The sequence below is a fragment of the Malania oleifera genome, chromosome 9 (genome assembly GCF_029873635.1).
Source record: "Malania oleifera isolate guangnan ecotype guangnan chromosome 9, ASM2987363v1, whole genome shotgun sequence".
Classification (NCBI taxonomy): Eukaryota; Viridiplantae; Streptophyta; class Magnoliopsida; order Santalales; family Ximeniaceae; genus Malania; species Malania oleifera.
Genome location: NC_080425.1, coordinates 78,345,918 through 78,372,392, shown reverse-complemented (window position 1 = coordinate 78,372,392; position 26,475 = coordinate 78,345,918). Strand labels below are relative to the sequence as shown.

General features: G+C 37.2%; 1 protein-coding gene across 7 annotated transcripts; it reads left to right on the top strand.

Annotated features, from left to right (window-relative positions):
- The first annotated feature begins 1,639 nt into the window (after positions 1–1,639).
- Positions 1,640–25,047, top strand: LOC131164248 (probable transcriptional regulator SLK2). Of its 7 annotated transcripts, none has more exons than XM_058121293.1 (10): positions 1,640–1,774; positions 3,650–4,176; positions 4,312–4,443; positions 4,794–4,842; positions 5,409–5,623; positions 5,760–5,828; positions 6,311–6,411; positions 23,168–23,261; positions 23,380–23,449; positions 23,930–25,047. In XM_058121293.1, exons 1-10 carry the CDS (start codon positions 1,732–1,734, stop codon positions 24,676–24,678), a joined length of 2,049 nt encoding a protein of 682 aa, XP_057977276.1. In that variant the 5' UTR covers positions 1,640–1,731; the 3' UTR covers positions 24,679–25,047. The 7 variants fall into 7 exon arrangements, with proteins under 7 accessions (XP_057977276.1, XP_057977271.1, XP_057977273.1 ...); XM_058121288.1 differs by having other exon boundaries at positions 1,640–2,191; positions 3,250–4,176; XM_058121290.1 differs by having other exon boundaries at positions 1,640–2,249; positions 3,250–4,176.
- Positions 25,048–26,475: the final 1,428 nt, after the last annotated feature.

Sequence of the window (26,475 nt, the reverse complement as noted above, 5' to 3'; positions counted from 1 at the left end):
GACGGATCAGTTTCTGATTTTAACGAAGAAGCATAGAAAATTCTATGAGTTAGTTCAAATCTATGAGAAATCTATCTTCTTGGAGCAAGATTTGCTTTAGATTGCGTGCTTTTTGCAGATTATGAAACCTTAATTGCGATTGAGGAAAAATATCTTCAATACTCTAAAGAAGTGAACTTATTTGATTATGCTATTCAAGCAAGGAAAGTGGCAAGTCAGATCAGAAATTGGGAATGCCACCTCCCATCAACTTAGGTAATGAAAAATGATCTCCAACTAGTGTTGACAGAACTTGCTAAAAAAGATAAAGATGAAAAAGTCATCAAAGCCTTAAAAAATCTCTAAAGAATGATGAGATTTTGTCAAATGTTAGTCTAGAAAACTCATCATATCCCAAGCCAAACTGACAGGACTAGTTAGTACAGTCATATCAGGCACTCATCCAGAATTGTGTTATATTCGGGCTTAGTCGAAAATGGTGATTTGAAGGGTCATATCAGCTTTACTTTTACTTTACTAAAGAAGATTTCGTTTGTTTTGTCTTTTTGTAAAAGGTGAGTCAGCAAAGATGTTCCCTCCTTTATTAGTAGTTTGCTCGCTTATACAAGGGAACTTTAACCCTATTGTTCGGAGAGGAAAAATTAATAAAAGTTTTTATTCTGTTCCAAAGAGTCTCTCTCTCAAAATATTTTCCTTTTCAAGTAAACATTGTTGTGTAGGTTGAAATCCTATCCTGCCTGAAAAAGCCTAACGGAGAGGCGTAGAGGCACCACATAGGCACCAACATTGTAGTGGAATCAAAAGATTACCTTCTACAACTACATGAAGGTCAAGAAAAGAGAAAAATAGGTATTGATCTTTTATTAATTTAGTCTTCCCTTCATAACGATTAGGGGTGAGCAAACGGTTGATTCGGTGAAATTCGGTTAATTAACCGAATTAATCAAAAATTTTGATTAATTATTTCCATTAACTGAACCGATCGAATAAGGGGTATTAACCGAACCTCGCTTGATCAAATTACCTGTTTGGGTAATTTGGTTAACCGAATTTAACCGAAATTATTTAAAACTAATTATTAAAAATAGAATTTTGGTGAAACTTAATTATTTAACATATATTAATTTATATTTTAAATTTAATTAATTATTAAATCGATTAACTGAATTTATATTTCCTATTCACTGAACCGAAAATCGATTCACCGAATTTTGGTGAAGCTTAATTGAACCAACCAAACCGATTTTTTTATTCAAACTGAACCGACCAATTTCGATCAGTTAAATCGATTAATTCAAGTTTTTCCGAATTATGCTCACCCCTAATAACAATGTAATTAGTCGAATGCTTTTAATTTGGTAAGAATTATTAGTGGAGTCGTTTTAATTTAGGAAGAATTCAGATTTGTCGACAAAATGGGCAAGCAATCAGTTTTAGTGGGCGGCAATTACGTAAATAAAGAAAATTCCAAGAGCAAATTGTAGTTCAGAATATATGGACAACTGCAGTCGTCAGACGTCAGTCGTCCCCACCTCGATCTCTTCACCGTAACGCTAACCTCCGCCCACGACGCGTGTCACCATCTTCCACCGGTACCACCCGGTCAAAGTCCCCAATTCCACCGGTCACACCCGGTCACCATTTCACTGTCCCTCTTGCGCTTCCCGCGAACTACATAAACACAGTCCTCTCCGAGCTTCGAAAGTATCTCAGCCATGGCAGTTCTGCACAATGCCTCCACCGAAAAGCTTCCCCTCTCTAGCTCCTCTTCGAGGTCAGCATTATCTCATTGTCTCCTACTTTTTCTTTCTTCTATCCTGCTATTTTGTGACTGCTTTCCCCCTAACTGATTCGAATCGTTGTCTCGGGAACTCGGAAAAAAACAGCACTTTCTTTTTCTGCCTTGTATTTGAGTTTCGTTTGCTTGCCGACAAAATAAGAGGAACGAAATCTTGACAGTTATGTTGTGTGGGGCTCTATGTTACGGAAACAAAGAAACACTCACTTGGCTTGGGCTAATGTGACTATTAATTGACTTAGACAGGGTGTGTGTGGGCATGGTATGTGTTTGGATATTTCAGAGATAAGAACCACATTGTTTAAGAATCAAAACAGGTGTTTACTTATTTTCTCGGAAGCGAACAGAGGTTTGGTTCGATTGACGGACGGGTGCTCCTTCATTTGTATTATTGTATGTGTTTTTGGGTTCGTTTGTATACTGAGATTGAATGTACCATGCATGTGGTGAGGTTGAATATCTGTTCTCAGTGCTATTAGCTCGTCTGATTTGTATGCTACGAAGTTACGCTGTTGTTATTCTCTTCTGTTGATTTAGTTCAACAATTTAATTTCTAAAAAATATTATTTTATGTTATTGTTTTTAGATTTTGATATACCATAGGGGGTTCTGTTAAGCTTTCTGAGGGAATAAAATGAAAATGCTTTCGTTTGAATTTTTCTTTACATGTTTAGAGGAGGTATTGCTCACTCGTTATTAGTTGGTTTTTTTTTTGCTGCTTCCATTTGTTTCACTGTTTTCCTTTTGATCTTGTTTTCTCTGCTTATTGGCGATTTCAAGGATCTTTTAACAAGTAATATCAGTAGCATAAATACTCTCCTGCAGAAAGATTATATTTTTCTGGAAAACATTTAAAAAAAAAACGGAGAATTTAGATTGTAAAGTGACCAACAACTTCGAAGACACCTAGTGCCTAATCCTTGTCATGGCTGTCCACTTAAATTTACATTTTTGATCCTGTGAAGAAATGAATAGGAAGTCGGCTCACCATAGAGCTTGCCTGACCCTGTGACCAGCAGAAACACTGATAGCATTATATATATATATATATATATATATATATATATATATATATATATATTTGTGAAGTTACTGTAAGAGAGAGTTACTTTTTCCAAGGCTTTCTGATGAAATATCTATCGAGATACATAAAACCTAGAAGAAATAGAATTTGTTTCTCCAAAAACAAGTGGATGTAGAAACTCTTAACACTTATACTTTTAAAATGAGCTTGTTGCATGGGAGCTTCCTGTTGAATTTATATTTTTGTTATCATAATAAACCAATTTGCTGTCAAGGCTGTTGCCCCCTTTCTGAAGTACAGTGAATGTTTGAAATAATCTTGTTGTATTTGTTGGTTTGTGCTTTATTTGTAGGGAGTAGGGAGTCTAGGGATTCCCATTTGAGGGCACATCTTTGTATATGAATTATGAACCTGTCCCTTAGTGCAGGAGTTATTAGTGATGGTTCTGGAGACCTACTTAGATTCAAAGAGCCAATTGACTGCACCCCTTGCAGTGCCAACTAAGGTGGTTGGAGGTTTTGTCCACTCCTGGTCAAACGTCTTGTTTCAAAAAAATGGACAGACGTCATTTGGGAATTCTTTGAGTTCTATTGCTAGAATGGCGCAGTTGAATGTGGGCTTCATTTCTGGGGATAGGAACCTTCCTATGTTGAGTGACACAACCAACTCTGGGCTAAGTGCTGGGACTAGTTCTTTGATCACAGATGCCGATTCAGCACTTTCACGGGTCACCCATTTGCAACAAAACACCAATACCAAGATGGAGTCTTTCATAAACTTCCCCTCTATGACTGTAGCACTCTCATCTAATGATTTAAGTATTTCAGGCTCTTCACTTATGGATGGTTCCTCCACAGCAAAGCATACCTCCCATAAAGATCAAAGTTGCCAACAAGTGTGTAAAAGGCAGCAGCAGCGGAGGGGTTTCACTGCTGCATCTCAATCAATATCACAAACCTGTCATTCTTTCCGTATAGCTGACACAAAACAGGTGCCTTGTGTGCCAACTGAGATGCATAAGAAATCAAGATTCGATTTGAAGCAAGATGACTTTTTGCACCAGCAGATTGTTCAACTACTGTTGCAGAGACCTGATTCTTTGCAATTGCAAACATATAATCCTCAATTACGTACATTAATTCAGCAGAATAAATTAAGGAATCAGCAACAGATTCTGCCATCAATTCCACGATCAGAGGGCTTCTACATGCAGCAGCAGCAGCAGCTGCTACAGAAGCAAGAAGAGATGTGGCACCACATGCATCATGCATCTCCAGTCAAGAACCCCTATGATGGTAGTGTTTGTGCTGGTCGGTTTATGCAGTATATGTATCATCTGAGGCATCGACCACCTGTGAGTTGCAGTTTTAATTTACATAATTTGCCCTTCTTTGCTACAACGCTATGCCATGTTTCATGTATGTTTCTTTAACTAGTTAATCATATAACATGAAGATCTTTTAACTCTCATTTTGTTCTCTCTCTAAAGGATAATAGTATTCTCTACTGGAGGAAATTTGTGGCAGAGTATTATGCTCCTTGTGCTAAGAAAAGGTGGTGTTTGTCTCTATGTGATAATGTTGCGCATCATGCCCTTGGTGTTTTTCGGCAGGTGGCCAGGGTCAGTTTTTGTGCCATAGAGGCATTCCTTTTTACAAATTAAAGACAATATATATCTATGTGTGTGTGTGCGCTCACTAGTATATCTAATTGTCTTTGTTATAGGACTCTCATATCTAATTTTATTGGTTATTTTCTGTCTAGCATATCATCTTCAAGAGATTGTACACTATATGCTGCTATTCTCTTGGATTGGCATCTCCCTAGATTAATCTGTGCTATATTGTTCTGATTCTCATTTTTTCCTTCTAATTGATAACTTGAATTCTGAATTTCTTAGCTTGAAACTAAAAAACAATTTTATTTCTTTGTTTTTGTTTGTTTGTTTGTTTGTTTGTTTTTTTTTTCCAGGATGCATGGCATTGTGACATATGTGGTTCTAAATCAGGAAGGGGATTAGGTAAGTCAATCAGTGATTTTTCCTATTGTTGGATTCAGCAAGTGGTTATTCCTTTTCTTATGTACACACACATACACACACACACATTTATTACCCCACTTTTTTAACAATTAACATTCTTTCATCGTCATTAATTTTCTTCCTGTTGATGTTACAATTTTTATTTCTCAACTCCAACTCAAGGAATCCAACATCCTTTAAGAGGACCAAGCCTGCTTCAAGAAGCTTACTGAATAATTGAAATTGTGTGTCAGTTAACTTGCTGGAAGATTATTCAATTTTTATCATTGATATCTCACCTGTTCATATGTCAAAACATTATGAGAAACTTTCATTTCTATGTCGGCCTTTGCACTCATGATAACAAATCCAAGTTCCCACTTGTGTAACCAGTTTGCTAGTAACCTATTTCATTATATTGTTTCAATTGCAATTTCATAGCTGCCATAAATGTTAATATCATTGACGATGATTACCAAGGCATCTGATTTTTCTGATGTAATTACTTGTGCACTTGATACCACTTGTTTCATCTAACTTGTTTCTTTGTCTCTTCCCCTTTTCAGAGGCAATTTTTGAAGCACTTCCTATGCTTAATAAAATAAATTTTGAGAGTGGTGTGGTTGACGAACTTTTATTTCTTGACATGCCACATGAATATAGACTTCCTTCTGGATTAATGATATTGGAATGTGGAAAAGCAGTTCAAAAGAGTGTCTATGAACAGCTTCATGTTGTTTGGGAGGGTCAACTTCGTATTATTTTCACTCATGAATTGAAGGTGAGTCAGGGCTGTCTACAATCTACATATAAGTTTGATAGATTGGTGCTGTGTGATGTCAAACACTAGCTAAACATTTTTTGTAACAATATTTTATTTTGTTTAACCTCATTAACATGAATATGTATTTCATTAGATACTGTCTTGGGAATTTTGTGTGTGGCGTACTGAAGAACTTTTATCTCGTAGATTGGTTGAACCTGAGGTACCTATTCTCTCCAGTTCTATAACTTTGCACTTTTGAAAAAACTAGATTAGATCCTATCCAAATACGTAGGTAAAACTCTAAGTGATTATTATTGTTATTATAATTTTTTTTTCTAAGGGTAATTTGTTGTTAAACTTATTATGACTGGTTTTTCCTCCGCTAGGCTGTATTCATGCTCCCTTGATACTCCCCATGTTTTTACCTTTGGCTGCTGGTAGCTTAAAGTTGCCCATACTTTGTTGTCTTGAGTTACTAAATTGTGCCTTTCATTCCATTGTGATGGGAACATCATCCCATTGGACCATTCTCTCTGTTGATATCAGTGAAGACTTACAAAAAAATGAAACTAGTTGTCATTTCTCTTGTTTTTACCCATGTTTAGTTTCTTAAAATTCCGCACCTTATATTCTGTGTATTTCTACCAGATGGGTGCAACTTTATTGTGTTTTATATTCCTGAAACATTCTGCTGATTTTCAGGTTAATCAGTTGGTTCAGGTTGCAAGGAAATGTCTGAGCATCACTAATGAAACTGGATCTGGTCGGGTTTCACAGCAAGATTTACAAGCAGATTGCAAAATGTAAGTTAAAAAGAAATTTGCTACTTGAGTGATCATGCCTGCGTTTATTTGAGCATGACTCCCTGAGGTTATGATCTATATTAGCTTTTCATAGACTCACACGGCTGTGCACACATGCAATTGAGTGAAGATTCACTGCTACAATCTCATTCTTGGGGCCTTTAGTCTAGGGAAGCTATATAAAGGCTTTAGCTTCCTTAGTTAAGGAGTTGATAGCTGGTAAGTCAGGAAGGGACTTCTTGCGGCTGGGGGTTGGTGTGGTGTTATAATTTCTTCCCATTGTATGCGTCTGAGAAGGATTACACATGGACACATGGCCAACCCATTGGGTGGGCTATTTGATTAACATTTCACGATAGTGATGTTTTCCAATATTCCACTCACAAAATAAATGCAGAGTGATTACAAATAGTTAAATTATCATTTTTTTTAAAAAAGAATAGGAACAAAAAAGTTACAAATTATGTTGTCTTGAAATCCTGAAAATTGTCTCATACATATTACATGATGCAAGATGGACTCATTTTGAATGATGAGTGAAACATCATAAACTCATCATTATGATTGTGCTACACAATGGCATGATTCTACATGAGCTAGGCATCCAATATGCACCCTAAGCATATTGCCATATTTGAGTGAGAAGCCCTACTTCAAACTTAATGATACTGTGCTGAAAAAAAGAAAAGAAGAAGAAAAAGAACATCATTTCTTACGCCTACGGTGTCACATTATCACCTAGCTTTTCTGATACTTGTCACGTTGACAAGCACCCCTTCTATGCCTTTTTAGTGGGTGCTTACGCATTTTGGGCGTGTGCGTGTTAATCTCAAGTCAGATTTGGTTAGAAAAATTAAACATGTTTATATGAAAGGAATGTTCTAATGTGAATTGATCCCTTGAACTCTTGAACCTCAACCTTCCAAAAATAATTGAGTTGCATCTTTAGATGATGAAAATATTTTGAACTTTGTAATATTATAACAATCTCTTGGCATGATTAATTTAATGAGTTCAAGTTAATATTTTTTGAATGGCTAACAAGTAGTTTACAAATTGTAGGGGATAGTGTAGACTCCAAACACTCTTTGGAGTAGGATAGCTAGTTCTATTGAGAAGATAGAAAAAGAGATTTTAGGCCAATATAGAGAAAGATTCTTGGATAGTAAAGAAATTTGGTGGTGGGATCAAGATGTCTAAAAAGTTGTAAAGATGAAAAGAATTTGGTATAAAACATGGAAAACTTTGAGAAGTATAAAGACACAAAAAAAGAAATGCAAAAAAGGTCATTATTGAAGCTAAACATAAAGCATATAATAACTTATATGCTAGATTAGATGCAAAAGATTGGGAAAGAGACATATTTGAACTTGTTAGAGCTAGAGAAGGAAAGAGAAGTACTTAAGTAACACAAAATGCTTAACAACTGAGGATGATATTTTCTTGGTTAAAGAAGAAGATGTAAAAGAAGATGATGAAGTTACTTTAATAATCTTTTTAATGAAAATCAAGTAGAAGACTTAAACTTAGAATTGACAAATGAGGAAAAACCTAAAAATTTGAGCTTATTTGCAAAATTAGAGATAATGAAGTTAAGCTAAAAATTTAGGATTGCTATTAGACTAGATGACATCCTAATTGAAGTTTGGAAATGCTTGGGTAATAATATAATTAAATGGTTAACTAATTTATATAGCATAATTATAAAAATGAAGAAAATACCATATGAGAGTGGAGGAAAAGAGCTTTAATACCTTTATACAAAAATAAATGTGGTATTAAAAGTTGTAATATCTATCATGGAACTAAACTTTTGTGTCATGCTATGAAACTATAGGAAAGGGTAGTTGAATGAAGACAAAGGTTAGAAATGAGGGTCTCTGAAATCAAATTGGTTTTATGCTTGAGATATCAACTATAGAAGCTATATCTTTTCTAAGAAGATTGATGGAAAAATTTAGGGAAAAGAAGAAGGACTTTTGTATGATTTTTATTGACTTAAAGGCTTAAAGCCTATGATAAGGTATCTAAGGAAGTTTTATGGTCAATTTTAATTAAAAAAGATTAAATGGTAGGTATACTGATGTCATTAAGAAATAAGAATATGCCTATTAGAGTAATGACTAATGTTAGGACGATAGATGGAGTCTCTAGGGAATTCCCAATTAAGTGTACATACAGAGAGTTTAGGGAATTTCTATGTACATAAAGAATATACTTTGAGCTCTTATCTTTTTGCACTGGTGATGGATGAACTTACTAGGAGCATCCAAGATGAGGTTCCATGGTGTATTATATTATTTGTGGATGGTATTGTCTTGATCGAACAAACTAGGAGAGACTTTAGAGTTAAGAGGTTTTTGTATTGGTGATGGATGAACTTACTAGGAGTATCCAAAATGAGGTTCCGTGGTGTATGCTATTTGCAAGTCATAGTCTTGATTGATGAAACTAGGGATGGAGTACAATCAAAGTTAAAATTATGGAGAGAAGCTTTAGAATTAAGAGGTTTTAGGATAAGTAGAAATAAGATAAAATATATGAAATGTATAGTGGTTGGAGGAATGTGGAGAAAGGATTAAACTTGATGATCAAGAAATTAATAGCACTACTACTTCAATAACTTCGATTTGTTATGCAACTACGAAACACCATATCCAAAAAGTAAAAGTTTTCAAAATGAGAATGCTAAGGTGAATGAGTGGTATAACATTAAAAGATAAATTTAGGAACGAACATATTTATAGTAAGTTAGGCATAGCACAAGATAAGGGAAGGGAATTAGATGGTTTAGGTATTTGCAATGTAGGCCAATAGTACACTAGTGATGAGGAGTGAGCTAGTTACTATTATTGGTAGTAGAAGGGATACAAGTAGACATATATAATTTGGAATGAGATAATAAGGATTTAATAGTCCTTAAATTGTTGGAGGAAATTGCGCATGATCGTGTTGGTAGAAAATGATTCATATAGCCAACCACACCTAGTGGGATTTAAGACTTGGTTTTTTGTTGTTGTTGTTGTTGTTGTATTATATGTAATTTGTATTTTTTTTTAATAAAAATGTTTGGAATTTGTTTACATATTTTCATCTAAAAATAAGTTCTTAAAAGGCTAGCCCCAACACCTTATGGCTTATGCCTGGGGGTGTATTTGGTTTTGATTGGTTCGATTTTGGCTAAAATTGAACATTGAACCAAAATTTGCGGTTCATAGTTATAACAAACTGATACCGAATCAGAAACCGTTGGTTCAGCTAATAGACAAACCATATTTTATCAGTTTGGTTTGGTTTATTAATTGAATTTTAGAATATTTATTTATTTATTTTTGTAAGACACCATTGTTCATTGAATAGTGAGTGGGTTAGAGGGCTAATAAGACACGCCCAAGTTCAAGATAGAAAATGGGCCTCTCGCTTAAGCCTTTTGTTGTGTTTTTGTGGCTTATATACTTGATGGAGTGCATAAACAAGGAAGAAAACATAGTTGAAAGTCACTTGTGTTGAGGAGCAACAGCAAACCTTCGACTGTTTGGCCAAATCAGTTGACGGTTTGATCCAGAATTCAAACAATTAGATTTTGTCCGAAACAGTCAACTGATTGACCCAATTAGTCGACTGTTTGGCTCGGGACACCCAACACATGTTTTGAATTTTGAATATTTGGATGTTAATATGGTTGGGTTTCGGGGGGGAAACCTTTGAGGAGGCTTATATATACATAGTATATGTTGTATATGGTGAGTCGAGTGGTTGAGAGAGAATTGAGAGGATTCTTGTATTGCTCTTGTAATCTACACAAGAATATAGTAAATCCTTGCCGTTTGCTCCCGTGGATGTAGGTATTGCTCAACCACGTAATTCTCTGTGTTTGTGTGATTGTTATTGCTTTAATTTACTTGCTGTGGTTGTGAAATTGTTCTATATTCATCATTAGATTGCTACAGTGTGTTTGATCTTTTATATACAAACATATATATATTCCGCTGCGCATATTAGGGGTCTTTTACACAACAATTGGTATTAGAGCTTTGTCGTAATGGCCTCTGTATCTTCATCTGCGAAATTTGACGTTGTCAAGTTTGATGGAACTAGGAATTTTGGTTTGTGGCAGAGAAGGGTGAAAGATCTTTTGGTGCAGCAAGGGATGGTGAAGGCATTGTATGAAATTCAACTGGAAAGTATGGATGAAGCAACATGGAATGAATTGGAGGCAAAAGCAATATCAACCATCCGTTTGTGTTTGGCTGATGACGTGTTGTATCACGTCATGGATGAGGATTCTTTGGCAGCAGTTTGGCGTAAACTGGAAAACTGGTATATGTCTAAGTCTTTATCGAACAAACTCTTTCTTAAGCAAAGGTTGTATTGGCTTAAGATGGTGAAGGGTTCGGATTTGAACCAGCATATCAACACTTTCAATCAGATTGTGAGTGATTTGGTGCGTGTTGATGTAAAGTTTGAGGAGGAAAACAAGGCGCTAATGCTATTAAATTCTCTACTTGCGTCTCAAACTTATGAGAACTTGGTTATCACTCTTACATGGGGCAAGGAAAGCTTGAATTTGGAAGAGGTAACAAGCGCATTGCTTGATTTTCATTGAAGAAAAATGGCTAGCGATGATGTTTCACATTGTGAAGGGCTTGTGGTGAAAAGTAACCAAGAACATGGGAGATGTAAGTCCCGGAGCGGATCTCGGTTGTAGTTCGGGAAGAAGAAGGACATGAAGTGTTTTAGGTTCGGTAAATTGGGCATATAAGACCGAAATATCCAGAGTGGAAGAATGGGAATGCTGAAAATCTGCAGGGTCCGTCAAAATCTGCAAATGTAGTGTAAGGAGACTCGGAAAGCAGTGATGGTGATATGCTATGTGTTTCATTGGGTTCGAAGTGCCTCACAGATGATTCTTGGATCCTAGATAATAGATGCCCTTATCATATGACAACAAATAGAAAATGGTTCAATACCTATAGGTTAGTTAATACTAGTTGTGTTTTGATGGGAAATGATATTTCATGCGAAATACTTGGTATTGTAAATGTCAAAATCAAAATGTATGATGGTGTTGTGAGAATCGTATGTGATGTAAAACATGTACTGGGTCTAAGGAAGAATGTTATTTCATTGGGCATTTTAGACTATAATGGATACATTTTCAAGTTTGAAAGTGGGGAAATGAAAGTGTGTGAAAGTGACTCGATAGTGATGAAAGGAGAAAGGGTAGCGGAAAATATCTATGCACTGCAGGGTGTTACGGTTGCAGGTGGAGTTGCAACTATAGAATCCGAGTCAGATGTTCTATGGCATATGCGGTTAAGGCATATGGGTAACTACATGTATTCAGATGTTTGGGGACCAGTGAGGATAGCATCATGGGGCAGACATATGTTTTTCGTGGGTGTATCACGAAAGGTTTTAGTTTATCTTATGTGGCACAAGCCTGATGTTGATGTGCTTACCAGGTTAAACTTGTGGTTGAGGTGGAGAACAAATTCTCAGGTCAAACATTGAGGCTAAGTACACTGGTTCGTTCAAAAAGTTAATTGTAGGAATTGCAGGGTACTTATTGGTGAAGTCAGTATGATGCGTTTCTCGTGTGACCGATCGCCAAAGGTATTGCTAGATGGGAGAGTTGCAGGTGAATTGTGAGCAGGTTTTGCGGTAGACTACTTGGTTGTGAGTGGATGTCCACTGGTGCACTATTCTAGCGATGGAGGATCTAGGCTTGGTGTTATGTCCAGACAATACATCTTTCTGGGGTAAAATAAAGGTGGGTGCAAACTGGGTGATCATGTGACAAACAAAGGGGTGATCGAGGACATGAATTTTGGTGAGAAAGCCGTGGGGCAATGTACTCAGGTAAAGGAAAAGAAACAAATGCCAGAAAACAGTGGGAGTAGTAATAATGTAATTCAGTTGGAATTAGATACTCAGAGTAGAAATGTGGGGAGTTCTATCTTGAGTCAATAGTATTACAGTTTAAATGGGCATGTGATGTAGGTGGAGCAACAGACTCAGGGCAGAGATGACATTGTTCATATTGCAGGGAGTTTTAGCTCGGAAGACCAGCATGAACTCGGTGGGCCCATGTGCACTATTAGACCACCACTTAGATATAAATTTGATATTCTGGAGTTTTATGCATTCATTACTACTAGTAGTAAGATTCTTACTATTTTTGGGGTATAAAAAAGGTGGGTGCAAGCTGGGTGATCCTGTGTCAAACAAAGGGGTGATTGAGGGCATAACTTTTGGTGAGAAAGCCGTGGGGTAGCGTACACAGGTAAAGGAAGAGAAACAAATGCCAGAAAATTACGGCAGCAGCAATAATGTAATTCAGGTGGAGTTAGATACACGGGGTAGAACTGCGGGGAGTTCTATCTCGAATCAGTAGTATCACAATTTAAATGGGCATGTGATGTAGGTGGAGCAACAGACTCAGAGCAGAGATGACATTGTTCATATTGCAGGGAATTTAAGCTCGGGAGACCAGTAGGAACACGGTGGGCCCATGTGCACTATCAAACCACCACTCAAGTATAAATTTGACATTCTGGAGTTTTATGCATTCATTACTACTAGCAGCAAGGTTCCTACTATTTTTTAATTTGCCATGCACAGCAAAGAGAAAAATAGAAGGATAAGTGTTATGATGGAGGAAATGGAGGTATTGCATATGTTTTGATGTGGAAGAGGTTGATAGGATGCAATGGAGTGATGTATCTGTTTTGTGTGAATTACATGTTATTAGCTGAGAATGCTTTGACTGAGGCTTATCAGTTGGGAACTTTGTTAAAAGGTTTTGACATGAATGTGTTGGGTACGGTCAAGATGAGTCTTGGTTTGATGATTTGCATGGACAGAGCTGTAGGGAGATTAGTGTTATCTCAGGGTAGCTTTGTGGATGAAACCGTAGGAAGACTTCGTTTGCTGTCTTAAGGGGGTTTTGTAGAGAATCAATATGGAATGTCTACCACTCGGTACCCAAGGATAGGCTGTGATGTCCAGGATATGTCAAAGGTCCCTCATAAAGATGTAATTGGGTCTTTCAACAGGCAACAAAGTGGACCATTAATTGTGAGATTTGTTGAGGACTATGCAGGGGGTTTTGGTGATAGAAGGCTTGCAATAGCGTTTTGAAGCTGCCATCGGTAAGTTCAAGCGGCATTACTTGGTGTTTGTCTCCAGTTGCTAAACGAGAGATGGTCCCAACCTAACGTCCCAAGTTTAAGGTGGAGCAGCGGGTTCATGTTCTCAGTTTCTCCTAAGAGGCGTATACTCGCCAAGGTGGAGATTGTTGTGTTTTTGTGGCTCATATACTTGATGGAGTGCATAAACAAGGAAGAAAACATAGTTGAAAGTCACTTGTGCTGAGGAGCAGCAACAAACCTTTGATTGTTTGGCCAAATCAGTCAAAAGTTTGATATAGAATTCAGACAATTACATTCTGTCTGGCACAGTCGACTGATTGACCCAATCAGTCCACTGTTTGGCTTGGGACACCCAGCGCATATTTTGAATTTTGAATATTTGGACGTTAATATGGTTGGGTTTTGGGGGGAAATCTCCGAGGAGGCTTATATATACATAGTATATGTTGTATATGGTGAGTCAAGAGTGGTTGAGAGAGAATTGAGAGGATTCTTGTATTACTCTTGTAATTTACACAAGAATATAGTGAATCCTTGCCGTTTGCTCTCGTGGATAGGCATTGCTGAACCACGTAATTCTCTGTGTCTTTGTGATTGTTATTGCTTTAATTTACTTGCTGTGATTGTGGAAATGTTTTGTATTCATCATTAGATTGTTGCAGTGTGCTTGATCTTTTACATACAAATATATATATTCCGCTGTGCATATTTGGGGTCTTTTACGCAACACCTTTTTAAGTGGAGAAGGGATATGTGTTGAGGGGGGCCTGCTGAGATTTTATAAGGAGAGGACTCCCCCATATTTCATACAACAGATGTGGGACATTCCCAACTCACAAAATAGGATGGTACACTTGCACGCTTGTACTGCCTGTTAGTGCTGTAGGAGTTCATGTTGCCCCACATCGGTTAGATAAGTGGATGCACCAATCTTCCTTCTTTATAAAAGGAGGCTTCCATCACTATGCAAATAGCACGTTCAGACATGCAGAAGTCCAGGTGTAGTTGTTCTTTACTCTTATGCCTGTCCACATATTTGTGGATCTATTCAAACAATTGTGATATTTATAAAATTTGATATTTATAAAATTAAAATTAAAATTTTAAAATCTAAAATAACTTAACCATGTAAACATAATATCTAAAATTTAAAGAATAGTAATATATTTTGGTTATTCGGTTCTTTCAATTTGGTATATTTCCAAAACCAGAATGCATAAAGACTTAGGAATTAAAATAAAATATGAAGGAATATGTGCATTAAATTTTTTAGAAAAACTTGGGGTTATGTGTTGAATAGCCAAATATTTTGCATGAGTTTGGGGACAAATACAATTTTAATGCAGAAATTTAATGCAGAAATTGCTTAATTAACTATAGAACTCAATTTTTCCTAAAGTTCCAGTGGGGGAATAGGGAAATAAAGAAATATTTTGGAGGACTATGACTAAATTACTGTTGGACCCTAGGATTTGTCTAAGATTCTAGTTTGGGTAGGTCCACTTGTTTTGTGGGCCGAATATTTTGTGCCTTGTGAAGGGCCATGTGGCATTGGCTAAAGCACTCTTGCTCGATTAGTTAGCCAAAGATTATCGTGGTTTACCATAAGAGCTCATTCGCAATAGTTGAATGAAAAGTAGGCAGAAGCAGTAAGCAATTCACGAAAGCAAATGACAAGCAAGCGGTAAACACTGAAGTAATGTAATTCATTAACGACACCTTAGTAAGCAACGTGTGTTTAGCGAGGAAGGCAAGTAGGCTAAACACACTTACAAACTTAGTGAGTTTTACAAGATTGATGAACACTCAACCTCCTCAAAAGAGCTTTATATGCTATTTCAACTCTAGCACTAGAAAACATCAAATTGTCTGAGGAGTCATACTCCCATTTTACACTAAATCTTACACAAACTCAAAACACACAAGGCAAGTGGTCACAAGCAAGCATACTATCCTGAACAAGCTTGGCTCTTAACACTCTCTCCTCTTATGCGGTTGAAGTTGATGCTGGGTACTCTTTAGCTTTGTTCACGAATGATTGCAAGAATTTCGTTGAAATCTGATTGATTTCTTCGTCTTCCGGGACTTTCCACTTTACTAAGAACTCGTGCCACTTCTTCCTTGATGATGTGAACTCTCTATCTGCGAGGATGACTTCAACTTCTCTTCTGTCAGGTTGCGTTGTCTTTTTGGTGCTTTGGTTGATTGAATTCTTCTTGGATTTTTAGTGTTGGCGTTGAATGGCTTGAGGCAATTGGCATGAAACACAATATGCACTTTCATTTAAGCCAAAGGATCAACCTTGTATGAAGCCTTCTTTACTTTAGTCAAGATCCTTGCTGGTCTTTCATACTTGCGTAGTAGTCTCCTATCTTGACCTTGTAGTGACTTGATCTATTTTAGATGGAGCTTAACAAGTACCAAGCCACCCATGTTGAAGTGCAATGGTCTTCTCCATTGATATGCTCATTTCTTCATTTTCTTGGAAGTTTTCTCTAGGTAAGATTGGGAAGTCTCTGCGTTTTGTCTCCATTCTTTGTGAAAATATATGCTATTGAACTCCTTCCTTTGTATGACTTGTTCACTGTGTGGGGTAACGACTTCCTTTGGCCTATAACAAGCTCAAAAAGACTTTTATTGATTGTTAAGCTCTTCTGGGCATTGAAACAAAATTGAGTTAGATTGAGTAGCTGCACCTAATTCTTCTGATTGGTGGTGATGTAAAAAATGTTGAAAATACTCTTCTAGTAGGCCGTTGAACCTCTCTATTTGAGGGTGGTAACTCGAAGAGATGTCAAGCTGTGAACCAAGGATTTTGAAAAGTTCAATCCAAAAGATTTTAGTGAATCTTGAGTTTTGATCACTGATAATGTCTTATGGAACACCCCCAAAATTCCATAATATGTTTAAAAAAAAATTGTGTTGTTTCTTCTGTTGAACAATATTTTGGTGCAAGTGTGAAAGTATTATACTTCAAAAACTTATCTATAACCACGAGCATAGACCATATGTCTCCCATTTTGCGCAAGCTAGTGATGAAGTCAAGTGAGACACTCTCACTGCCTCGTTGGTACTTGAAGAGGCTCTAACAACCCTACTTTCTTCTCTCACTCCACTTGTCTTGTTGGCAGGTGAGACAAGTTTGGGCATAATCAACGACATCATCATGCATGTGTGACTAGTAATACTTCTGCTTTAGCAATGCCAAAGTGCAATTCCATCCTAGATGATTGGCCACATGGTGTCATGGCACTCTCATAGTAGTGTCTTCCTCATATCTACAGCTCGAAGCAGAACGAGACAACCACCATGCATCATCAGCAATCTGTCTTCTAAACAAAATTGGTGAGCTTTGCCCTATTCTGCCGACTTCATAAGGTTTTGGGCAATTGGATCTTTGACAAGGTTCTCCTCAATGTGCTCCCACATTGTCATAGTAACCTTAATTATTGTCAAATGAGTTACCATTTGAAAGGCCGCAAGCTCGGCCTTCGTGCTCAATGCATCTAGGACTTAGTTCATTTGTCCCACCTTGTGCTCGAATAAGAAATTAAACTCGGCTAGGATACCTTGCCAACGGGCCTACTTGGGAAAACATTTCAATTGTGTAAAGATGTGATTAGTAGTTAAGTTATTTGTTTTTGCCACAAACTTCAACCCAAGTAGGTAAATGTCCTCACGCTTGAAGGCAATGTCAAAATTAGCATCTTCTCTTGAGCTATGTAGTTCCGCTCTGCTTCATTGAGTTTACGACTCTAGTACGCAAGAGGATGCCCATCCTACAACAAGACTCCACCAAGAGCATAATCTGATGTCATTTTTTGTACCTCAAAGGGTTTCATGATGTCCGAAAGAGCAAGTATCGAATCTTTCATCATGGCACCTTCAAGTAGTTAAAAGGATTCCTAGCACTTCTCTGCCAAGTTTCACCTATGACGCTTCTTGAACAGTTTTGCCAGAGGAGTTGTTCTACTTGAGCATCCCTTAACGAACTTTCGGTAGTAATTGGAAAGTCGAAGAAAGGAATGCAACTATTTCACAGTCGTTGGGATCTTCCAATCATGAATAGCTCTCACCTTGCTTGATTACATGACTAAGGAATTTGATGCTTCGCTGAGCGAAAAAGCATTTCTCTCTCCACATGAATATTGTTCTCCTTTAGCATGTCGAACACCTTTCGTAGATGTTCTTTATGTTCTTGCAAAGTGGAACTATAGATGACAATGTCATCCAAGTATACTACGACAAAATTGTTGAGGTATCTATGAAATACCTAGTTTATCAAGGTGTAAAATGGGGCTGGCGCTTTCGTCATCTCAATCACCAAGAATTCATATGCCCCATAACGTGTCACATAAGTCAGCTTCAATACATTCCCATATGCTATCCTCACTTGATAGTAGCCCAACTGCAAGTCAAGTTTGGTTTAGTACTTTGCATGACTTAGTTGGTCAAACAAATCAGCAACTAGGGGAATTGGATATTTGTTGTGTATAGTCAACCTTGTTTAGGGAGCAGTAGTCCACACACATCCGCATGCTTAGGGCTGCAAACAAGTCAAGCCGAGCTTTAGTTTGCTTAGGCTTGGCTTGGTAGAAAGAAAGCTCAGCTTGGGCTTAGTTCAATTTGAGCTTAAAGAGTTGAGTTTGAGCTCAACTTGTTATTTAAGTTCTTAGCTTGAGCTCGGCTTGGTTTTTGGCTAAACCAAAAACCAAACAGATCTAGTATCAAAGAGCTTTACAATTATAATTCAAATTTTTAAGAACACAAGCACATTTGCTGGGCCTAATAAATTAGAAAACCCAAGTAGGCTGGTAAACAAGCAGGCCCAAAATAGAACGGGAGGATGGACAACCATATCAGCCTGGGGCAATGGCTTTTATAAGCCATTCAGGGGCTGATGCTTTCATACATTTTTGATGTGGGACAATTGGACAAGCTTTTCCAGCCTAGGGCAATGGCTTCTTTCATCACAACTTAATTTCTGTTCCTATAATGTTGCAGCAAATGGTGTTCTCTTTATCGTTGCGGTCAGAGCACTCTGGTTATTCAGCCATCTTGGGCGGTGAAATGGGCCGTGCCCGCCGCTGGGGCTGCAGGCATTCCCTATCATTGCAACCTACACTAGATCGTTGACCTCCAGGGCAACAACCTGCCCCGCCTACACAACTGAACCTTCTCTCCCCCAATTCAGATTGGAATCCTTTCTTCTTCTTCTTTTTGTTATTTTGTTTCATCCAATCTTGTTATTCCTCATTTTTTCATCTTTTGGCATTCGGTTTCATCAACAATGGAAGATTCACAACGTGTGGAATACTTGCAGCGTTGCAGTCTTGGGTTGTCCTGATGATGCTAAGGCTAAGAGGGTTCTGCATTTATCTAATCATATTTCTTAAGACTTTATTTTGTAGTTTTCAATTTTTAGGATTTGATATTATTTCCTAATTTTGTTTCCTTATTCTTAGGCTAAGAGAGTTTATTTGATTCTGTTAAATTGATTGAGAATTGTAGATCTCTTGTAGTTCTTGCTGCTTTTAATAATCTCCCATGGTTGCCACTTCAATATCCAATTCTAAATCTATTGCAATTGCTGAACCTTCAAATATTGGAGGTGATGATGATAAATCCTAGAGTGGTTTATTTTGTAGAGTGTAAGATTTTGTCTATAAATCCTTCCCTACATGTTTTTAAAATTTAATTAACCAATAGTATCATTCATCTAGGGTCTACTATTTGGCGGATTTGTGCATAAAACATTAGCTAATTTAGCAACTGAAATAAAATATTCGCTAAGTATTGAATATGAAATCGAGCCTCTTAACGAGCTCATTATCAAACCTAATCGAAGCTGTTCACAAGTCGAGCCCATCTACCTTCAGGCTTGACTCGTTTATTAATTGAGCCTGAAACTTGGCTTGGGAATTGTTTATTTGGATAGTAAATGAGCTCGAACGAGCCCTTACCAAGCTGAGTTCCCAAGCCGTTCATAAGCAGTTTGGCCTGTTTACAGCCCTATGTTTGTTACCTCTGAAACAACATCGGTGCTCCAAAGAAGGCTTTGGAAGGACATATATAGCCCGTTTCCAATAGTTCATCAAGCTGTTTCCTTGACTTTGCTAACTCTAGAGGCGCTATTGAATATGGCCCTTTAGCTGGTGGCTTCACTCCTAGCAACAACTCTATTTCATGCTCCACATCCTATCGTGGAGGCAAGATGTAGCTTGTCTGGTATCACAACTTTATACTCATCCAACACAGCTTGGATGGTACTAGGCAGCCGCTTTTAGCTTACTTCTTCATCTACCACCAACATGGCAAGATATTTCTGTTCACCCCTTAATCCTTTCTTGAGTTGCATGAGAAAAGGAAACTTCTCATCATCCCCTTTCTTCTAACAACCTGCACCATGCAAAGGTGGTCTCCAACAAGACAAAGAAACTGGAAAATGGCATCAATATGACCTTAGTTTACCTCAAGAATTTCATTCTAATAATCACTTGGAAATTATCTAACGGTGCAACTATGAAATTTGCGTGTCTTGCCCACTTTTCAAGCTTTATAAAGCACTTTCTTGGGTACACCTAGAGTAGGCTGAGTTGGGGAGTTAACCGCTTTTATGTGTCCTGAGTCCTCTAAGTTTATGTGCTTTTGCTTGTGAAACAAAATTATGGGTAGCTCCGGTAACCATAGGACAGGTGTTCTTCCCATTGATCTGTAGATCCACAAACATTAACTCTTTAGCTTAGGTAAATTTTATCTCTTTTGTTTGCCTCTCCAATGCGTTGACTAACCGCATTGCACCCATACTGGGGTTTTCTCCTCATCCTTATCATTTTGTAGTGCCTCCTTTGTAATGGAAGCTTTAAGGCATTAAGAGATGACTTATGAGGGCGATTGACAACTCTGTGAGGGTCTGAAAATAGGAAGCGTATCATCTTACCCTTACCATTGGGTGTCTTGAATGATCGAGAGGAAGAAGCTTCTTTTGAAGTTGATGTCTTGGTGTCGACTCCCATTTTTTGGGTTTGCGCTTCTTGAAAGACTTTCCCATGCCACTTTTTTTGGACATTGTGGAACTCTCTAGCATTGTTAGTCAAGTGTTCCATAGTAGCCTATGTAGTGGGCAAGTCTTGATCTCGTTGTTGATGAAGTTTTATCTTTACCCATGATTTCAACCCCTTAAGAAAATAGAACTACCTGTCTTTCTTCATTATATCTCAAATATCCAACATCAAAGTAGAAAACTATTTTATATACTCCCTGATTGAACCATTGTGCTTAGGTTTCTTAGTTTACATTTAGCAATGTATTCAACATTCTTAGGAAAGAATTGAGCCTTCCAACTTTTTTTTCAAGTCTACCCAACAATCAACTACACAATGTCCATTTTCAATTTCATCATACTTGGTACGCCACCACAACTCAATGTCATCAACCAAGTATATTGTTGCCATGTATACTTTCACTTGCCCTAAGTTGGTCCTCGTTGCACAAAACTATTGCTCCATATCAAATAAGAAGTTTTTTAACTCTTTAGCATCTCGAGCATCCACATACATTTTGGGTCCTAACACCTTTGTTCCTCTATACTCCATAGCATTGGAGTTTTTCATAGCAAGAACCATCAAGTTCATCTTTACAGTTAGATCCACCATTTGAGCCTGTAAAGTTTCTACTATTGCGTGGAGGTCCTCTGACATCTCCACCACAGAAACCTATTGATGTTTTTGTGATCACTCCAAAGCATCAATACTTTTAGCAAGTTTGACCATCTCCATAGCCACATTGTTGGTTGTATCAACCTGAGCCTCAAACGCTTCAATTCTCTTGGTACTATTTAGCATGGTCTCTTACCAATTGCTTCACACAATTCTACAATACGAAGGTAACTGAATTCATGTAGCACTCAACCAAGCTTTGATACCAACTATCACGGTTCAAATATTTCACACCTTATAAAGAGTCCGTATGGCACTAGTTAAAGCACTCTTGCTTAATTAGTCAGCGAAAGATTACCGCGATTTATCATAATAACACATTCACAACAACTAAATAAAAAGTAAGTGGAAGCAGCAAGCAATTCATGAAAGCAAATGGAAGGAGTTTATTAAAGTGCGGATCAGATGTGGAGAAGTGTTCGATAATAGGTTAGTTCTTTAGTTGAGAGCTCTAATTCTTTTCTAGAATTGAAGATGTCAGACATTATGATTTTGAAGGAGTTTCAAATTCAGCATTAGGGAGTTTGCACCAGGCTTGGGAAAATTATTTCGTGGGTTAAACCCCCAACAGGGTGGATAAAACTTAATTGTGATGGGAGTTGTAGGGGCAATCCGGGTGCTTTAGGAGGTGGAGGAATTATTCGGGACTGCCATGGCATGGTGAAAGCGATTTTTTAAAGCTATTTTGGCAATGGTACGAACAATAGTGCGAAATTAAAAGCAATTCTGGATGGAATTCGTTTATGCAAATGACTTCATTATTTTAATGTGATTATCAAAAGTAACTTGCGAATTGTTGTTGATTGGTTACGAAAAGGTAGATGTACCTTGTGATATCTTTGGGATTTTTTGGAGGACCTCGTGGCGGAGTTATGAGTGAACTTCATTGTGATTTATCAATATAGGGAAGACAATAGTGCGGCTGAATTTTCTCGCTAGAGTAGGAGAAATGAGAAATAATGTCATCTACGAAAAATAACATCTTTTACCACGTTCTCTGAAAGGTATCTTTCGGATGGATAGGTTGGGTCTCACTTCCTTTCGTCATTAGTTTAACCTCTCGATTTTTGTTTGGTGGGTTTAGATTTGTTTAAAGTTTTTGTTGTTTTTATCTAGGCCTATTTAGATTTGTTTCTTACTTAGCATTGTTTGGATTTGTGGTCTTGGTTTGGTTGGTTGTCGTGGTTTGTTTTTGGGAGGGCTTTAATTTCTTTATCTATAATCTCCCATTACTTGTCTTGTAATCACGGTATTCCTCCGCCAAAAGTGAGGGCATATCAATAAAGATTGCGTTATTTAAAAAAAAATAAAAATCATGAAAGCAAATGGCATGCAAGCAGTAAACATTGAACAACATAATTCATGAACAACACCTTCGTAAGCAACATGTGTTTAGTGAGTAGGCTAAGCACATTTACAAAAGCTAGTGAGTTTTACAAGACTACTGAACGCTCACCCTCTCCTAAAGAGCTTGATATGCTATTTTAGATTTGACACTAAGAAACATCAAATTATCTATGGAGTCATACACGCCCTTTACACTAGGACTTCCACACACTCAAAGCATAAAATATATGCTATTTAAATGATGATAACCCATTCCAGGCACACAAGGCAAGCGGTTACAGGCAAGCATAATGCCCTGAATAAGTTTGGCTTGTGACACTCTGCATTGATATGCGGGTTGCAAAAGCACACATTTTTCAGAACAGTAATCTGTATGTTTCGGGTGGGCTAGGTATAAATCAGATTTTGCTTCTCCACTGTGCTCAATATGCTAGAAAAGTTATTCTTTAGAAGATCTAGATAGTAAGGTGGTTTGTTAAAGGAAACTGATTTGGTTAATGTACCCTAATTTTGTACTAATTGATTATCTAATTGTAGGTTCCTGAAAGCTGGGTGTCAGCTTGCTAGAAATTTGGAGTTACAGTTGGTGGGTGATTTGGGGTTCTCCAAAAAGTATGTCCGGTGCTTGCAGGTACATCTGGGAAATATAATACTCTTAAGTTTGAAGCCCAAACCCAATTTTTGGGATGACACAGTATTTCTTTGATTATTCTCTTGCCTTTTGAACATTGCTTGTAACTGTTCTACAGATATCACAGGTTGTCGACAGTATGAAAGACCTGATGATTTTCAGCTGTGAAAACAATGTTGGACCAATTGGTAAGATGTATTCTTGTGCTATTTCTTTTGATATCCTTTTTATTTTGGCCTTGGGTTCAGTATCGCCTCGATTCCTCAATTTCTGTATATTTATTTGACAACCTCCTTGAAATGTTGGTTGAAATTTCTACTCTGTTGTGGTCCTCACTCTTTTGTTCCACTCTAAATAAATATAGACAACAGGACTCAAATGCAGCTGCCCCTTACTGGGTGCTTCCCTTCAAATCATTGGAGAACTATGTTTTTGGTTATCTACATATTGTTTTGATATATGGCTAATAGCTTTATAAAAGGAAAATGGTATCTGCATACAAGTATATATTTTCTAGGAAGAACTAATGTTGCAGCAGTACTCTTTAGTGTTCATGCTCGAGTTCTGCTCTTTGTTTTAATTACCTCAATACCTTGAACTTCATTACTTTAATTGTAGTTAAAGCAGCTGTCTTCTTCTTGAGTTATAATTTTGGTGTATTTCCATAGAAAGCTTGAAGAATTATGCTCGAGAAGTTCCCAATATCAAAATCAAGGCAAAACAAATGCAGGGAAAAACAAAGCTGGCAAGCAGTAAAGATGAGTCAACTGATGGAAGCAAGTTGATGGCCGCCCCGCCTGGCATTGGCAGATTTATGGAAGGTGCTTCCCAAATGGCTAACAATGGACTTTTGACTGACTCAGAACGGGCAGCATTGGCAGTGACCACTTGTTACCCAAAGCTGCTGGTACATAATTCTCTAAATTCAACTGCAGGCATGATGAAAGAGGAGTCTTCCCAGTACTTTGAGTGCCTCAACAATGGTGCATCTGCTTTGCCTTGTATAGGCTCAAGAATTGGAGTTAATGGCTTGTCAAGGTTTGATTCTTCCTTTGGTAGCCAGAATATGGAGCAGCACGTAATCCAAAGACTAGTGCAGGAAATGATGAATAACAGTGACAGAAATAGCGTGCAGAATAAAAAAAGGTGCTGGAAAGTTCCCTGTGTGTCTGACCAAAGTAACATTGGGGACTTGCCAACCAGCTCCAGAGGAGCAGATGCAGTTGGGTCTGGTGGGCTAGGTTTTGGAGACACCATTGTATCTGCTGCTACTCCAACGACTGCACTGCCTAAGGTGATGAGAAGGATTGATGGCTTAAAGGCTGCCTCCAACTGCAAAACTCCTGGGACGATGCTTGCCAATTGTTCCTTCATCAAGAGAGAACCATGTTCATCAGAAAGAAGTTCATCTGACTGAGATGATCAGCATTATGGCTCTTGAGACGTGTGAAAATTGTGTTTTTAACAGCTGCGACCAGGACAATTAGTGGCTATGTCGTGTAACAAGATCAATTGGGGTTTTTCTTATTAGATTTTTTTTTGGCTGAATTTTGATAGAAGAAGAAGAAGTCACTGATATGAACTTTGTGCAGGTGCTTTCTAGCAGTTTCTTGAGTCGCTTTGCTGTAATTTTTGCATTATGATCAGTGATTGCTGATTTTCTTAGGAGCCTTCTGAAGTACTTTCTGTATGCACAGCTGAGGAGAGAAGTGTTCTCAAACAGTTTCGGCTATACTCGCACAATGCAGCATTTGGAAATTTGGATTTTGAGTAATGGGTTGCCACAGCTTTGTTGGTGCTGGATTGCCGTGTGTCTGAAACAAGAAATTGGCATCTTGCATGCCTATTTCTAAACGCAAATTTAACTATTGCGACTTGAAAATTTATGGAAATGAACGAGTGTTCCTAGGCAAACTACTGAGCCAGATGGCCATAACTAATGCCACCGACATGACATGTGTTGAGAGAGAGGGAGAGAGAGAGAGAGGTAACATAGGATTTAAAACTCATTAATCAGGGACTATTTGGACCCTCACATAAATGACATGTATGTATCGTTTTAACAAATCCAAACATTCATTTAAAATTCTTCTAATCTATGGGTTTTAAATTTTTCTGATTAGAATTATCTCTTAAATTTAACAGGTAGGAATTATCTCCTACAAATCTCTCCTGGGTAAAATCTTTAGTAAGCTATTGAATCCTTATATTATGAATAATCTATGTTTATGAATTGATATTTCATGAACTGTGTGAAAGTAGAGTCGTTAACAAAAAAATTCTAGTCAGGCTAAAATGCACCAAGCATTCGAGATTTTTGAAAATGACATTTTTTGAAAATGATATTGCCTCCCAACACATTTTTAAAATTACGAAGGATCCTCCTCCTTTGTAAGGTTAATAATAAAAATTCCTGCCATTAGGTAAATGTTAATTTTATGCACCTATTCCAATTAAAATGTATTTTTTTATTTATCTTATTTGATAATAAATTTATAGTACTTCACTTGAAATACATACTACATAAATTATTTTGTTCATGCACACATAACTTGTGTATAGGTGTGTCATGCATGAAGATAAGTGCTTGTATATTTTTATGTAAGATCAAGTAAAAGGATATTTGGGTTGGATTATGTTGAGTGTTAGATGACATTTTAAACAAGCCAAAAGATGTTAGGGCATAATTATTTTTAAAAAATATTTAAAAATAATTTAAATTTATATTAAATTATTAAAATGTAAAAACATATAAAATTATATGGTAGGCATTATAAAATTTTAGAATTTTATCGTTACATATACACATATATACACATCCATTTTATTTGGTGACCATGAACTTCGGATGGTGAGGCTTATTAGACTTTTATTTCCTTACCGAATTCGGAGTTAACAAACTGCCCCTACCATAATAGTACTAGATAATCCAAGCTTCCATCCCTCATTTGCCCTTACCACTAGGCTACACAAGGGCACATAGAAAGGTATATTTTATATATAAAATTATTCTAAATTAGCCTGTGAAGACTTGTACCCCTACTAAGGTCTACTTATTTTTGAGCTCATTTGCCCTTACCACTAGGCTACACAAGGGCATATAGAAAGGTTCCTAAAAATAGTAGCCGACGTCCTGATGGTTTCAGCTCAACTTTTTATATTTCTTGTTGAGATATGGTTAAAGAAGATTTATTAGAAGCTGCCAAGGTTTTCT

Bases quoted from the DNA above. Each gene is read 5' to 3' on its own strand.
- LOC131164248 (XM_058121288.1), top strand. From the start codon at position 2,063: ATGTGTTTGGATATTTCAGAGATAAGAACCACATTGTTTAAGAATCAA. The intron at 4,843-5,408 runs GTAAGTCAATCA...TCCCCTTTTCAG, and splicing joins TAAATCAGGAAGGGGATTAG to AGGCAATTTTTGAAGCACTT. The intron at 5,829-6,310 runs GTACCTATTCTC...GCTGATTTTCAG, and splicing joins GTAGATTGGTTGAACCTGAG to GTTAATCAGTTGGTTCAGGT.